Source organism: Oncorhynchus keta, chromosome 20 (genome assembly GCF_023373465.1).
Source record: "Oncorhynchus keta strain PuntledgeMale-10-30-2019 chromosome 20, Oket_V2, whole genome shotgun sequence".
Taxonomy (NCBI): domain Eukaryota; kingdom Metazoa; phylum Chordata; class Actinopteri; order Salmoniformes; family Salmonidae; genus Oncorhynchus; species Oncorhynchus keta.
Window position 1 is genome coordinate 12558216 of NC_068440.1, and position 14136 is coordinate 12572351.

General features: G+C 49.6%; 1 protein-coding gene across 1 annotated transcript; it reads left to right on the forward strand.

Moving 5' to 3' along the window:
• The first annotated feature begins 827 nt into the window (after positions 1-827).
• LOC127909813 (uncharacterized) lies at positions 828-13851 on the forward strand. Its single transcript, XM_052471844.1, has 4 exons — positions 828-843; positions 2139-2546; positions 13074-13663; positions 13843-13851. Exons 1-4 carry the CDS (start codon positions 828-830, stop codon positions 13849-13851), a joined length of 1023 nt encoding a protein of 340 aa, XP_052327804.1.
• Positions 13852-14136: the final 285 nt, after the last annotated feature.

The following is a 14136-nucleotide window of genomic DNA, read 5'->3' on the forward strand; positions in this document are numbered from 1 at the left end:
GTAGTGGTTGTGGAAGCAGCTACAGTTGTGGTAGTAGGAGCTGCAGTTGTTGAAGGGGATGTTGTTGAATCTGCTATAGTTGTAGAAGAAGCTTCAGTTGTGGTTGCAGCAGGGGCTGCAGTAGTGCTTGTGGAAGCAGCTTCAGTTGTTGTTGTAAGAGCTGCTGCTGTTGAAGTGGCCGTGGGAGCTCCGGTGGTTGTAGTAGGAGCTGCAGTTGTCGTAGGGGATGTTGTTGTGGAAGTCGTAGTTTCTACAGTTGTTGTAGAAGACGCTTCTGTTGTGGTTGCAGTAGGGGCTGCAGTAGTGCTTGTGGAAGCAGCTTCAGTTGTTGTTATAAGAGCTGCTGCTGTTGTAGGGGAGTGGCCGTAGTAGGAGCTCCGGTGGTTGTAGTAGGAGCTGCAGTTGTCGTAGGGGATGTTGTTGTGGTAGTCGTAGTTTCTACAGTTGTTGTAGAAGAAGCTTCTGTTGTGGTTGCAGTAGGGGCTGCAGTAGTGCTTGTGGAAGCAGCTTCAGTTGTTGTTGTAAGAGCTGCTGCTGTTGTAGTGGCCGTAGGAGCTCCGGTGGTTGTAGTAGGAGCTGCAGTTGTCGTAGGGGATGTTGTTGTGGTAGTCGTAGTTTCTACAGTTGTTGTAGCAGAAGCTTCTGTTGTGGTTGCTGTAGGAGCTACATTTGTGTTTGTCAGGACTTACAATGGTAGTAGGTCCTGCAGTTTTGATTGCAGTTGATGTGGGAGCTACAGTTGTTGAAAAGATGTTGTCGTAGGTGCTCCAGTTGTTGTTGTGGCTGCTGTGGAAGGTGCTACAGTTGTGGTTGTCGTAGGAGTTAAAATGGTAGTAGGACCTGGTAGGTGGTTCGTGTGGTTGTGAAGAGCTGCAGTTGTTGTAGGAGCTGGAGTCGAATCTGCAGTTGTTCGAAAAGGAGATTGTTGTGGTTGCAGCAGGGAGGTGGATAGTTGTTGTAAGAGCTGACTGTTGAAGTTGGTTCCAGTAAGGGCTGCAGTAGTTTGTTGTTGTTGAAGAAGCTTCAGTTGTGGTTGCAGTAAGGGCTGCAGTAGTGCTTGTGGAAGCAGCTTCAGTTGTTGTTGTAAGAGCTGCTGCTGTTGAAGTAACCGTGGGAGCTCCGGTGGTTGTAGTAGGAGCTGCAGTTGTCGAAGGGGATGTTGTTGTTGTCGTAGGTTAGTTGTTTTAGAAGAAGCTTCAGTTGTGGTTGCAGTAGGGCTGCAGTAGTGGTTGTGGAAGCAGCTGCAGTCGTGGTTGCAGTACTGTAATGCAGTAGTGGTTGTGGAAGAGCTACAGTTGTGGTAGTAGGAGCTGCAGTTGTCGAAGGGGATGTTGTCGAATCTGTTTCTACAGTTGTTGTAGAAGCTTCAGTTGTGGTTGCAGTAGGGTCTGCAGTAGTGGTTGTGGAAGCAGCTTCAGTTGTTGTTGTAAGAGCTGCTGCTGTTGAAGTGGCCGTGGGAGCTCCGGTGGTTGTAGTAGGAGCTGCAGTTGTCGTAGGGGATGTTGTTGTGGAAGTCGTAGTTTCTACAGTTGTTGTAGAAGACGCTTTGTTGTGGTTGCAGTAGGGGCTGCAGTAGTGTTTGTGGAAGCAGCTTCAGTTGTTGTTGTAAGAGCTGCTGCTGTTGATTGGGAGCCCGGTGGTTGTAGTAGGAGCTGCAGTTGTCGTAGGGGGATGTTGTTTGGTTGTTGTGTAGGTGATCTTCAGTTTTGTTGCAGTAGGGGCAGCTGTAGGTTGAGGAAGCAGCTCAGTTGTTGTTGAAGAGCTGCAGTTAAAGTGGTAGTAGGAATGCTTCGGCGAGTTGTAGTGGAGCTGCAGTTGTCGTAGGGGGATGTTGTTGTGGTTGTAGTAGGTGCTATAGTTGTTTTTGAAGAAGCTTCAGTTGTGGTTCCAGTAAGGGCTGCAGTAGTGGTTAGAAGAAGCTGCAGTTGTGGTTGCAGTAAGGGCTGCAGTAGTGGTTGTGGAAGCAGATGCAGTCGTGGTTGCAGTAGCTAATGCAGTAGTGGTTGTGGAAGCAGCTGCAGTTGTGGTAGTAGGAGCTGCAGTTGTCGAAGGGGATGTTGTCGAATCTGCTGTAGTTGTTGTAGAAGAAGCTTCAGTTGTGGTTGCAGTAGGGGCTGCAGTAGTGCTTGTGTAAGCAGCTTCAGTTGTTGTTGTAAGAGCTGCTGCTGTTGAAGTAACCGTGGGAGCTCCGGTGGTTGTAGTAGGAGCTGCAGTTGTCGTAGGGGATGTTGTTGTGGTTATTGTAGAAGGATCTTCATTTCTCGTTGCAGTAGGGGCTGCTGTAGTGGTTGAGGAAGCAGCTACAGTTGTTGTTGGAACTGCTGCAGTTGTAGTGGCCGTAGGAGCTACGGTAGTTGTAGTAGGAGCTGCAGTTGTCGTAGGGGATGTTGTTGTGGTTGTCGTAGGTGCTATAGTTGTTTTTGAAGAAGCTTCAGTTGTGGTTCCAGTAAGGGCTGCAGTAGTGGTTGTGGAAGAAGCTGCAGTCGTGGTTGCAGTAGGTAATGCAGTAGTGGTTGTGGAAGCAGCTGCAGTCGTGGTTGCAGTAGGTAATGCAGTAGTGGTTGTGGAAGCAGCTGCAGTTGTGGTAGTAGGAGCTGCAGTTGCGAAGGGGATGTTGTCGAATCTGCTGTAGTTGTTGTAGAAGAAGCTTCAGTTGTGGTTGCAGCAGGGTCTGCAGTAGTTTTTGTGGAAGCAGCTTCAGTTGTTGTTGTAAGAGCTGCTGCTGTTGTAGTGGCCGTAGGAGCTCCGGTGGTTGAAGTAGGAGCTGCAGTTGTCGTAGGGGATGTTGTTGTGGAAGTCGTAGTTTTTACAGTTGTTGTAGAAGACGCTTCTGTTGTGGTTGCAGTAGGGGCTGCAGTAGTGCTTGTGGAAGCAGGTTCAGTTGTTGTTGTAAGAGCTGCTGCTGTTGTAGTGGCCATAGGAGCTCCGGTGGTTGTAGTAGGAGCTGCAGTTGTCGTAGGGGATGTTGTTGTGGTAGTCGTAGTTTCTACAGTTGTTGTAGATGAAGCTTCTGTTGTGGTTGCAGTAGGGGCTGCAGTAGTGCTTGTGGAAGCAGCTTCAGTTGTTGTTGTAAGAGCTGCTGCTGTTGAAGTAACCGTGGGAGCTCCGGTGGTTGTAGTAGGAGCTGCAGTTGTCGTAGGGGATGTTGTTGTGGTTATTGTAGAAGGATCTTCATTTCTCGTTGCAGTAGGGGCTGCTGTAGTGGTTGAGGAAGCAGCTACAGTTGTTGTTGGAACTGCTGCAGTTGTAGTGGCCGTAGGAGCTACGGTAGTTGTAGTAGGAGCTGCAGTTGTCGTAGGGGATGTTGTTGTGGTTGTCGTAGGTGCTATAGTTGTTTTTGAAGAAGCTTCAGTTGTGGTTCCAGTAAGGGCTGCAGTAGTGGTTGTGGAAGAAGCTGCAGTCGTGGTTGCAGTAGGTAATGCAGTAGTGGTTTGTGGAAGCAGCTGCAGTCGTGGTTGCAGTAGCTAATGCAGTAGTGGTTGTGGAAGCAGCTGCAGTTGTGGTAGTAGGAGCTGCAGTTGTCGAAGGGGATGTTGTCGAATCTGCTGTAGTTGTTGTAGAAGAAGCTTCAGTTGTGGTTGCAGCAGGGTCTGCAGTAGTGCTTGTGGAAGCAGCTTCAGTTGTTGTTGTAAGAGCTGCTGCTGTTGTAGTGGCCGTAGGAGCTCCGGTGGTTGAAGTAGGAGCTGCAGTTGTCGTAGGGGATGTTGTTGTGGAAGTCGTAGTTTTTACAGTTGTTGTAGAAGACGCTTCTGTTGTGGTTGCAGTAGGGGCTGCAGTAGTGCTTGTGGAAGCAGGTTCAGTTGTTGTTGTAAGAGCTGCTGCTGTTGTAGTGGCCATAGGAGCTCCGGTGGTTGTAGTAGGAGCTGCAGTTGTCGTAGGGGATGTTGTTGTGGTAGTCGTAGTTTCTACAGTTGTTGTAGATGAAGCTTCTGTTGTGGTTGCAGTAGGGGCTGCAGTAGTGCTTGTGGAAGCAGCTTCAGTTGTTGTTGTAAGAGCTGCTGCTGTTGAAGTAACCGTGGGAGCTCCGGTGGTTGTAGTAGGAGCTGCAGTTGTCGTAGGGGATGTTGTTGTGGTTATTGTAGAAGGATCTTCATTTCTCGTTGCAGTAGGGGCTGCTGTAGTGGTTGAGGAAGCAGCTACAGTTGTTGTTGAACTGCTGCAGTTGTAGTGGCCGTAGGAGCTACGGTAGTTGTAGTAGGAGCTGCAGTTGTCGTAGGGGATGTTGTTGTGGTTGTCGTAGGTGCTATAGTTGTTTTTGAAGAAGCTTCAGTTGTGGTTCCAGTAAGGGCTGCAGTAGTGGTTGTGGAAGAAGCTGCAGTCGTGGTTGCAGTAGGCAATGCAGTAGTGGATGTGGAAGCAGCTGCAGTCGTGGTTGCAGTAGCTAATGCAGTAGTGGTTGTGGAAGCAGCTGCAGTTGTGGTAGTAGGAGCTGCAGTTGTCGAAGGGGATGTTGTCGAATCTGCTGTAGTTGTTGTAGAAGAAGCTTCAGTTGTGGTTGCAGCAGGGTCTGCAGTAGTGCTTGTGGAAGCAGCTTCAGTTGTTGTTGTAAGAGCTGCTGCTGTTGTAGTGGCCGTAGGAGCTCCGGTGGTTGAAGTAGGAGCTGCAGTTGTCGTAGGGGATGTTGTTGTGGAAGTCGTAGTTTTACAGTTGTTGTAGAAGACGCTTCTGTTGTGGTTGCAGTAGGGCTGCAGTAGTGCTTGTGGAAGCAGGTTCAGTTGTTGTTGTAAGAGCTGCTGCTGTTGTAGTGGCCATAGGAGCTCCGGTGGTTGTAGTAGGAGCTGCAGTTGTCGTAGGGGATGTTGTTGTGGTAGTCGTAGTTTCTACAGTTGTTGTAGATGAAGCTTCTGTTGTGGTTGCAGTAGGGGCTGCAGTAGTGCTTGTGGAAGCAGCTTCAGTTGTTGTTGTAAGAGCTGCTGCTGTTGAAGTAACCGTGGGAGCTCCGGTGGTTGTAGTAGGAGCTGCAGTTGTCGTAGGGGATGTTGTTGTGGTTATTGTAGAAGGATCTTCATTTCTCGTTGCAGTAGGGGCTGCTGTAGTGGTTGAGGAAGCAGCTACAGTTGTTGTTGGAACTGCTGCAGTTGTAGTGGCCGTAGGAGCTACGGTAGTTGTAGTAGGAGCTGCAGTTGTCGTAGGGGATGTTGTTGTGGTTGTCGTAGGTGCTATAGTTGTTTTTGAAGAAGCTTCAGTTGTGGTTCCAGTAAGGGCTGCAGTAGTGGTTGTGGAAGAAGCTGCAGTCGTGGTTGCAGTAGGTAATGCAGTAGTGGTTGTGGAAGCAGCTGCAGTCGTGGTTGCAGTAGCTAATGCAGTAGTGGTTGTGGAAGCAGCTGCAGTTGTGGTAGTAGGAGCTGCAGTTGTCGAAGGGGATGTTGTCGAATCTGCTGTAGTTGTTGTAGAAGAAGCTTCAGTTGTGGTTGCAGCAGGGTCTGCAGTAGTGCTTGTGGAAGCAGCTTCAGTTGTTGTTGTAAGAGCTGCTGCTGTTGTAGTGGCCGTAGGAGCTCCGGTGGTTGAAGTAGGAGCTGCAGTTGTCGTAGGGGATGTTGTTGTGGAAGTCGTAGTTTTACAGTTGTTGTAGAAGACGCTTCTGTTGTGGTTGCAGTAGGGGCTGCAGTAGTGCTTGTGGAAGCAGGTTCAGTTGTTGTTGTAAGAGCTGCTGCTGTTGTAGTGGCCATAGGAGCTCCGGTGGTTGTAGTAGGAGCTGCAGTTGTCGTAGGGGATGTTGTTGTGGTAGTCGTAGTTTCTACAGTTGTTGTAGATGAAGCTTCTGTTGTGGTTGCAGTAGGGGCTGCAGTAGTGCTTGTGGAAGCAGCTTCAGTTGTTGTTGTAAGAGCTGCTGCTGTTGAAGTAACCGTGGGAGCTCCGGTGGTTGTAGTAGGAGCTGCAGTTGTCGTAGGGGATGTTGTTGTGGTTATTGTAGAAGGATCTTCACTTCGTTGCAGTAGGGGCTGCTGTAGTGGTTGAGGAAGCAGCTACAGTTGTTGTTGGAACTGCTGCAGTTGTAGTGGCCGTAGGAGCTACGGTAGTTGTAGTAGGAGCTGCAGTTGTCGTAGGGGATGTTGTTGTGGTTGTCGTAGGTGCTATAGTTGTTTTTGAAGAAGCTTCAGTTGTGGTTCCAGTAAGGGCTGCAGTAGTGGTTGTGGAAGAAGCTGCAGTCGTGGTTGCAGTAGGCAATGCAGTAGTGGATGTGGAAGCAGCTGCAGTCGTGGTTGCAGTAGCTAATGCAGTAGTGGTTGTGGAAGCAGCTGCAGTTGTGGTAGTAGGAGCTGCAGTTGTCGAAGGGGATGTTGTCGAATCTGCTGTAGTTGTTGTAGAAGAAGCTTCAGTTGTGGTTGCAGCAGGGTCTGCAGTAGTGCTTGTGGAAGCAGCTTCAGTTGTTGTTGTAAGAGCTGCTGCTGTTGTAGTGGCCATAGGAGCTCCGGTGGTTGTAGTAGGAGCTGCAGTTGTCGTAGGGGATGTTGTTGTGGTAGTCGTAGTTTCTACAGTTGTTGTAGATGAAGCTTCTGTTGTGGTTGCAGTAGGGGCTGCAGTAGTGCTTGTGGAAGCAGCTTCAGTTGTTGTTGTAAGAGCTGCTGCTGTTGAAGTAACCGTGGGAGCTCCGGTGGTTGTAGTAGGAGCTGCAGTTGTCGTAGGGGATGTTGTTGTGGTTATTGTAGAAGGATCTTCATTTCTCGTTGCAGTAGGGGCTGCTGTAGTGGTTGAGGAAGCAGCTACAGTTGTTGTTGGAACTGCTGCAGTTGTAGTGGCCGTAGGAGCTACGGTAGTTGTAGTAGGAGCTGCAGTTGTCGTAGGGGATGTTGTTGTGGTTGTCGTAGGTGCTATAGTTGTTTTTGAAGAAGCTTCAGTTGTGGTTCCAGTAAGGGCTGCAGTAGTGGTTGTGGAAGAAGCTGCAGTCGTGGTTGCAGTAGGTAATGCAGTAGTGGTTGTGGAAGCAGCTGCAGTCGTGGTTGCAGTAGCTAATGCAGTAGTGGTTGTGGAAGCAGCTGCAGTTGTGGTAGTAGGAGCTGCAGTTGTCGAAGGGGATGTTGTCGAATCTGCTGTAGTTGTTGTAGAAGAAGCTTCAGTTGTGGTTGCAGCAGGGTCTGCAGTAGTGCTTGTGGAAGCAGCTCAGTTGTTGTTGTAAGAGCTGCTGCTGTTGTAGTGGCCGTAGGAGCTCCGGTGGTTGTAGTAGGAGCTGCAGTTGTCGTAGGGGATGTTGTTGTGGAAGTCGAGTTTTACAGTTGTTGTAGAAGACGCTTCTGTTGTGGTTGCAGTAGGGGCTGCAGTAGTGCTTGTGGAAGCAGGTTCAGTTGTTGTTGTAAGAGCTGCTGCTGTTGTAGTGGCCATAGGAGCTCCGGTGGTTGTAGTAGGAGCTGCAGTTGTCGTAGGGGATGTTGTTGTGGTAGTCGTAGTTTCTACAGTTGTTGTAGATGAAGCTTCTGTTGTGGTTGCAGTAGGGGCTGCAGTAGTGCTTGTGGAAGCAGCTTCAGTTGTTGTTGTAAGAGCTGCTGCTGTTGAAGTAACCGTGGGAGCTCCGGTGGTTGTAGTAGGAGCTGCAGTTGTCGTAGGGGATGTTGTTGTGGTTATTGTAGAAGGATCTTCATTTCGTTGCAGTAGGGGGCTGCAGTGGTTGTGGAAGCAGCCACAGTTGTTGTTGGAACTGCTGCAGTTGTAGTGGCCGTAGGAGCCACGGTAGTTGTAGTAGGAGCTGCAGTTGTCGTAGGGGATGTTGTTGTGGTTGTCGTAGGTGCTATAGTTGTTTTTGAAGAAGCTTCAGTTGTGGTTCCAGTAAGGGCTGCAGTAGTGGTTGTGGAAGAAGCTGCAGTCGTGGTTGCAGTAGGCAATGCAGTAGTGGATGTGCAGCTGCAGTCGTGGTTGCAGTAGCTAATGCAGTAGTGGTTGTGGAAGCAGCTGCAGTTGTGGTAGTAGGAGCTGCAGTTGTCGAAGGGGATGTTGTCGAATCTGCTTAGTTGTTGTAGAAGAAGCTTCAGTTGTGGTTGCAGCAGGGTCTGCAGTAGTGCTTGTGGAAGCAGCTTCAGTTGTTGTTGTAAGAGCTGCTGCTGTTGTAGTGGCCATAGGAGCTCCGGTGGTTGTAGTAGGAGCTGCAGTTGTCGTAGGGGATGTTGTTGTGGTAGTCGTAGTTTCTACAGTTGTTTAGAAGAAGCTTCTGTTGTGGTTGCAGTAGGGGCTGCAGTAGTGTTGTGGAAGCAGCTTCAGTTGTTGTTGTAAGAGCTGCTGCTGTTGAAGTAACCGTAGGAGCTCCGGTGGTTGTAGTAGGAGCTGCAGTTGTCGTAGGGGATGTTGTTGTGGTTATTGTAGAAGGATCTTCATTTCTGGTTGCAGTAGGGGCTGCTGTAGTGGTTGAGGAAGCAGCTACAGTTGTTGTTGGAACTGCTGCAGTTGTAGTGGCCGTAGGAGCTACGGTAGTTGTAGTAGGAGCTGCAGTTGTCGTAGGGGATGTTGTTGTGGTTGTCGTAGGTGCTATAGTTGTTTTTGAAGAAGCTTCAGTTGTGGTTCCAGTAAGGGCTGCAGTAGTGGTTGTGGAAGAAGCTGCAGTCGTGGTTGCAGTAGGCAATGCAGTAGTGGATGTGGAAGCAGCTGCAGTCGTGGTTGCAGTAGCTAATGCTGTAGTGGTTGTGGAAGCAGCTGCAGTTGTTGTAGTAGGAGCTGCAGTTGTCGAAGGGGATGTTGTCGAATCTGCTGTAGTTGTTGTAGAAGAAGCTTCAGTTGTGGTTGCAGCAGGGTCTGCAGTAGTGCTTGTGGAAGCAGCTTCAGTTGTTGTTGTAAGAGCTGCTGCTGTTGTAGTGGCCATAGGAGCTCCGGTGGTTGTAGTAGGAGCTGCAGTTGTCGTAGGGGATGTTGTTGTGGTAGTCGTAGTTTCTACAGTTGTTGTAGATGAAGCTTCTGTTGTGGTTGCAGTAGGGGCTGCAGTAGTGCTTGTGGAAGCAGCTTCAGTTGTTGTTGTAAGAGCTGCTGCTGTTGAAGTAACCGTGGGAGCTCCGGTGGTTGTAGTAGGAGCTGCAGTTGTCGTAGGGGATGTTGTTGTGGTTATTGTAGAAGGATCTTCATTTCTCGTTGCAGTAGGGGCTGCTGTAGTGGTTGAGGAAGCAGCTACAGTTGTTGTTGGAACTGCTGCAGTTGTAGTGGCCGTAGGAGCTACGGTAGTTGTAGTAGGAGCTGCAGTTGTCGTAGGGGATGTTGTTGTGGTTGTCGTAGGTGCTATAGTTGTTTTTGAAGAAGCTTCAGTTGTGGTTCCAGTAAGGGCTGCAGTAGTGGTTGTGGAAGAAGCTGCAGTCGTGGTTGCAGTAGGTAATGCAGTAGTGGTTGTGGAAGCAGCTGCAGTCGTGGTTGCAGTAGCTAATGCAGTAGTGGTTGTGGAAGCAGCTGCAGTTGTGGTAGTAGGAGCTGCAGTTGTCGAAGGGGATGTTGTCGAATCTGCTGTAGTTGTTGTAGAAGAAGCTTCAGTTGTGGTTGCAGCAGGGTCTGCAGTAGTGCTTGTGGAAGCAGCTTCAGTTGTTGTTGTAAGAGCTGCTGCTGTTGTAGTGGCCGTAGGAGCTCCGGTGGTTGAAGTAGGAGCTGCAGTTGTCGTAGGGGATGTTGTTGTGGAAGTCGTAGTTTTTACAGTTGTTGTAGAAGACGCTTCTGTTGTGGTTGCAGTAGGGGCTGCAGTAGTGCTTGTGGAAGCAGGTTCAGTTGTTGTTGTAAGAGCTGCTGCTGTTGTAGTGGCCATAGGAGCTCCGGTGGTTGTAGTAGGAGCTGCAGTTGTCGTAGGGGATGTTGTTGTGGTAGTCGTAGTTTCTACAGTTGTTGTAGATGAAGCTTCTGTTGTGGTTGCAGTAGGGGCTGCAGTAGTGCTTGTGGAAGCAGCTTCAGTTGTTGTTGTAAGAGCTGCTGCTGTTGAAGTAACCGTGGGAGCTCCGGTGGTTGTAGTAGGAGCTGCAGTTGTCGTAGGGGATGTTGTTGTGGTTATTGTAGAAGGATCTTCATTTCTCGTTGCAGTAGGGGCTGCTGTAGTGGTTGAGGAAGCAGCTACAGTTGTTGTTGGAACTGCTGCAGTTGTAGTGGCCGTAGGAGCTACGGTAGTTGTAGTAGGAGCTGCAGTTGTCGTAGGGGATGTTGTTGTGGTTGTCGTAGTTTCTACAGTTGTTGTAGATGAAGCTTCTGTTGTGGTTCCAGTAGGGCTGTGGAAGCAGCTTCAGTAGTGGTTGTGGAAGAAGCTGCAGTCCGTGGTTGCAGTAGGAGCTGCAGTAGGGGATGGTTGTGGTTAAGCAGATCTTCAGTGCAGTAGGGGTGCTGCAGTGGCTGAATGCAGTACAGTGGTTGTTGGAACTGCTGCAGTTGTAGTGGCCGTAGGAGCTGTAGTTGTAGTAGGAGCTGCAGTTGTCGAAGGGGATGTTGTTGTGGTTGTCTGGTGCTATAGTTGTTTTTGAAGAAGCTTCAGTTGTGGTTCCAGTAGGGGCTGCAGTAGTGGTTGTGGGAAGCAGCGTGGTTCAGTTGCAGTAGTGGATGTGGAAGAGCTGCTGCTGTTGCAGTAGCTAATGCAGTAGTGGTTGTGGAAGCAGCTGCAGTTGTGGTAGTAGGAGCTGCAGTTGTCGAAGGGGATGTTGTGGAATCTGTTTTAGTTGTTGTAGAAGAAGCTTCTGTTGTGGTTGCAGTAGGGTCTGCAGTAGTGCTTGTGGAAGCAGGTTCAGTTGTTGTTGTAAGAGCTGCTGCTGTTGTAGTGGCCATAGGAGCTCCGGTGGTTGTAGTAGGAGCTGCAGTTGTCGTAGGGGATGTTGTTGTGGTAGTCGTAGTTTCTACAGTTGTTGTAGATGAAGCTTCTGTTGTGGTTGCAGTAGGGGCTGCAGTAGTGCTTGTGGAGCAGCTTCAGTTGTTGTTGTAAGAGCTGCTGCTGTTGAAGTAACCGTGGGAGCTCCGGTGGTTGTAGTAGGAGCTGCAGTTGTCGTAGGGGATGTTGTTGTGGTTATTGTAGAAGGATCTTCATTTTCGTTGCAGTAGGGGCTGCTGTAGTGGTTGAGGAAGCAGCTACAGTTGTTGTTGGAACTGCTGCAGTTGTAGTGGCCGTAGGAGCTACGGTAGTTGTAGTAGGAGCTGCAGTTGTCGTAGGGGATGTTGTTGTGGTTGTCGTAGGTGCTATAGTTGTTTTTGAAGAAGCTTCAGTTGTGGTTCCAGTAAGGGCTGCAGTAGTGGTTGTGGAAGAAGCTGCAGTCGTGGTTGCAGTAGGCAATGCAGTAGTGGTTGTGGAAGCAGCTGCAGTCGTGGTTGCAGTAGCTAATGCAGTAGTGGTTGTGGAAGCAGCTGCAGTTGTGGTAGTAGGAGCTGCAGTTGTCGAAGGGGATGTTGTCGAATCTGCTGTAGTTGTTGTAGAAGAAGCTTCAGTTGTGGTTGCAGCAGGGTCTGCAGTAGTGCTTGTGGAAGCAGCTTCAGTTGTTGTTGTAAGAGCTGCTGCTGTTGTAGTGGCCGTAGGAGCTCCGGTGGTTGAAGTAGGAGCTGCAGTTGTCGTAGGGGATGTTGTTGTGGAAGTCGTAGTTTTTACAGTTGTTGTAGAAGACGCTTCTGTTGTGGTTGCAGTAGGGGCTGCAGTAGTGCTTGTGGAAGCAGGTTCAGTTGTTGTTGTAAGAGCTGCTGCTGTTGTAGTGGCCATAGGAGCTCCGGTGGTTGTAGTAGGAGCTGCAGTTGTCGTAGGGGATGTTGTTGTGGTAGTCGTAGTTTCTACAGTTGTTGTAGATGAAGCTTCTGTTGTGGTTGCAGTAGGGGCTGCAGTAGTGCTTGTGGAAGCAGCTTCAGTTGTTGTTGTAAGAGCTGCTGCTGTTGAAGTAACCGTGGGAGCTCCGGTGGTTGTAGTAGGAGCTGCAGTTGTCGTAGGGGATGTTGTTGTGGTTATTGTAGAAGGATCTTCATTTCTCGTTGCAGTAGGGGCTGCTGTAGTGGTTGAGGAAGCAGCTACAGTTGTTGTTGGAACTGCTGCAGTTGTAGTGGCCGTAGGAGCTACGGTAGTTGTAGTAGGAGCTGCAGTTGTCGTAGGGGATGTTGTTGTGGTTGTCGTAGGTGCTATAGTTGTTTTTGAAGAAGCTTCAGTTGTGGTTCCAGTAAGGGCTGCAGTAGTGGTTGTGGAAGAAGCTGCAGTCGTGGTTGCAGTAGGCAATGCAGTAGTGGATGTGGAAGCAGCTGCAGTCGTGGTTGCAGTAGCTAATGCAGTAGTGGTTGTGGAAGCAGCTGCAGTTGTGGTAGTAGGAGCTGCAGTTGTCGAAGGGGATGTTGTCGAATCTGCTGTAGTTGTTGTAGAAGAAGCTTCAGTTGTGGTTGCAGCAGGGTCTGCAGTAGTGCTTGTGGAAGCAGCTTCAGTTGTTGTTGTAAGAGCTGCTGCTGTTGTAGTGGCCGTAGGAGCTCCGGTGGTTGAAGTAGGAGCTGCAGTTGTCGTAGGGGATGTTGTTGTGTCGTAGTTTTTACAGTTGTTGTAGAAGACGCTTCTGTTGTGGTTGCAGTAGGGGCTGCTGTAGTGGTTGAGGAAGCAGCTACAGTTGTTGTTGGAACTGCTGCAGTTGTAGTGGCCGTAGGAGCTACGGTAGTTGTAGTAGGAGCTGCAGTTGTCGTAGGGGATGTTGTTGTGGTTGTCGTAGTTTCTACAGTTGTTGTAGATGAAGCTTCTGTTGTGGTTGCAGTAGGGGCTGCAGTAGTGCTTGTGGAAGCAGCTTCAGTTGTTGTTGTAAGAGCTGCTGCTGTTGAAGTAACCGTGGGAGCTCCGGTGGTTGTAGTAGGAGCTGCAGTTGTCGTAGGGGATGTTGTTGTGGTTATTGTAGAAGGATCTTCATTTCTCGTTGCAGTAGGGGCTGCTGTAGTGGTTGAGGAAGCAGCTACAGTTGTTGTTGGAACTGCTGCAGTTGTAGTGGCCGTAGGAGCCACGGTAGTTGTAGTAGGAGCTGCAGTTGTCGTAGGGGATGTTGTTGTGGTTGTCGTAGGTGCTATAGTTGTTTTTGAAGAAGCTTCAGTTGTGGTTCCAGTAAGGGCTGCAGTAGTGGTTGTGGAAGAAGCTGCAGTCGTGGTTGCAGTAGGCAATGCAGTAGTGGATGTGGAAGCAGCTGCAGTCGTGGTTGCAGTAGCTAATGCAGTAGTGGTTGTGGAAGCAGCTGCAGTTGTGGTAGTAGGAGCTGCAGTTGTCGAAGGGGATGTTGTCGAATCTGCTGTAGTTGTTGTAGAAGAAGCTTCAGTTGTGGTTGCAGCAGGGTCTGCAGTAGTGCTTGTGGAAGCAGCTTCAGTTGTTGTTGTAAGAGCTGCTGCTGTTGTAGTGGCCGTAGGAGCTCCGGTGGTTGAAGTAGGAGCTGCAGTTGTCGTAGGGGATGTTGTTGTGGAAGTCGTAGTTTTTACAGTTGTTGTAGAAGACGCTTCTGTTGTGGTTGCAGTAGGGGCTGCAGTAGTGCTTGTGGAAGCAGGTTCAGTTGTTGTTGTAAGAGCTGCTGCTGTTGTAGTGGCCATAGGAGCTCCGGTGGTTGTAGTAGGAGCTGCAGTTGTCGTAGGGGATGTTGTTGTGGTAGTCGTAGTTTCTACAGTTGTTGTAGATGAAGCTTCTGTTGTGGTTGCAGTAGGGGCTGCAGTAGTGCTTGTGGAAGCAGCTTCAGTTGTTGTTGTAAGAGCTGCTGCTGTTGAAGTAACCGTGGGAGCTCCGGTGGTTGTAGTAGGAGCTGCAGTTGTCGTAGGGGATGTTGTTGTGGTTATTGTAGAAGGATCTTCAGTTGCAGTAGGGGCTGCTGTAGTGGTTGAGGAAGCAGCTACAGTTGTTGTTGGAACTGCTGCAGTTGTAGTGGCCGTAGGAGACGGTAGTTGTAGTAGGAGCTGCAGTTGTCGTAGGGGATGTTGTTGTGGTTGTCGTAGGTGCTATAGTTGTTTTTGAAGAAGCTTCAGTTGTGGTTCCAGTAAGGGCTGCAGCTGCAGTCGTGGTGCAGTAGGCAATGCAGTAGTGGATGTGGAAGCAGCTGCAGTCGTGGTTGCAGTAGCTAATGCAGTAGTGGTTGTGGAAGCAGCTGCAGTTGTGGTAGTAGGAGCTGCAGTTGTCGAAGGGGATGTTGTCGAATCTGCTGTAGTTGTTGTAGAAGAAGCTTCAGTTGTGGTTGCAGCAGGGTCTGCAGTAGTGCTTGTGGAAGCAGCTTCAGTTGTTGTTGTAAGAGC

Bases quoted from the DNA above. Each gene is read 5' to 3' on its own strand.
- LOC127909813 (XM_052471844.1), top strand. The intron at 2,547-13,073 runs GTAATGCAGTAG...TGGTTGCAGTAG, and splicing joins TGCAGTCGTGGTTGCAGTAG to CTAATGCAGTAGTGGTTGTG.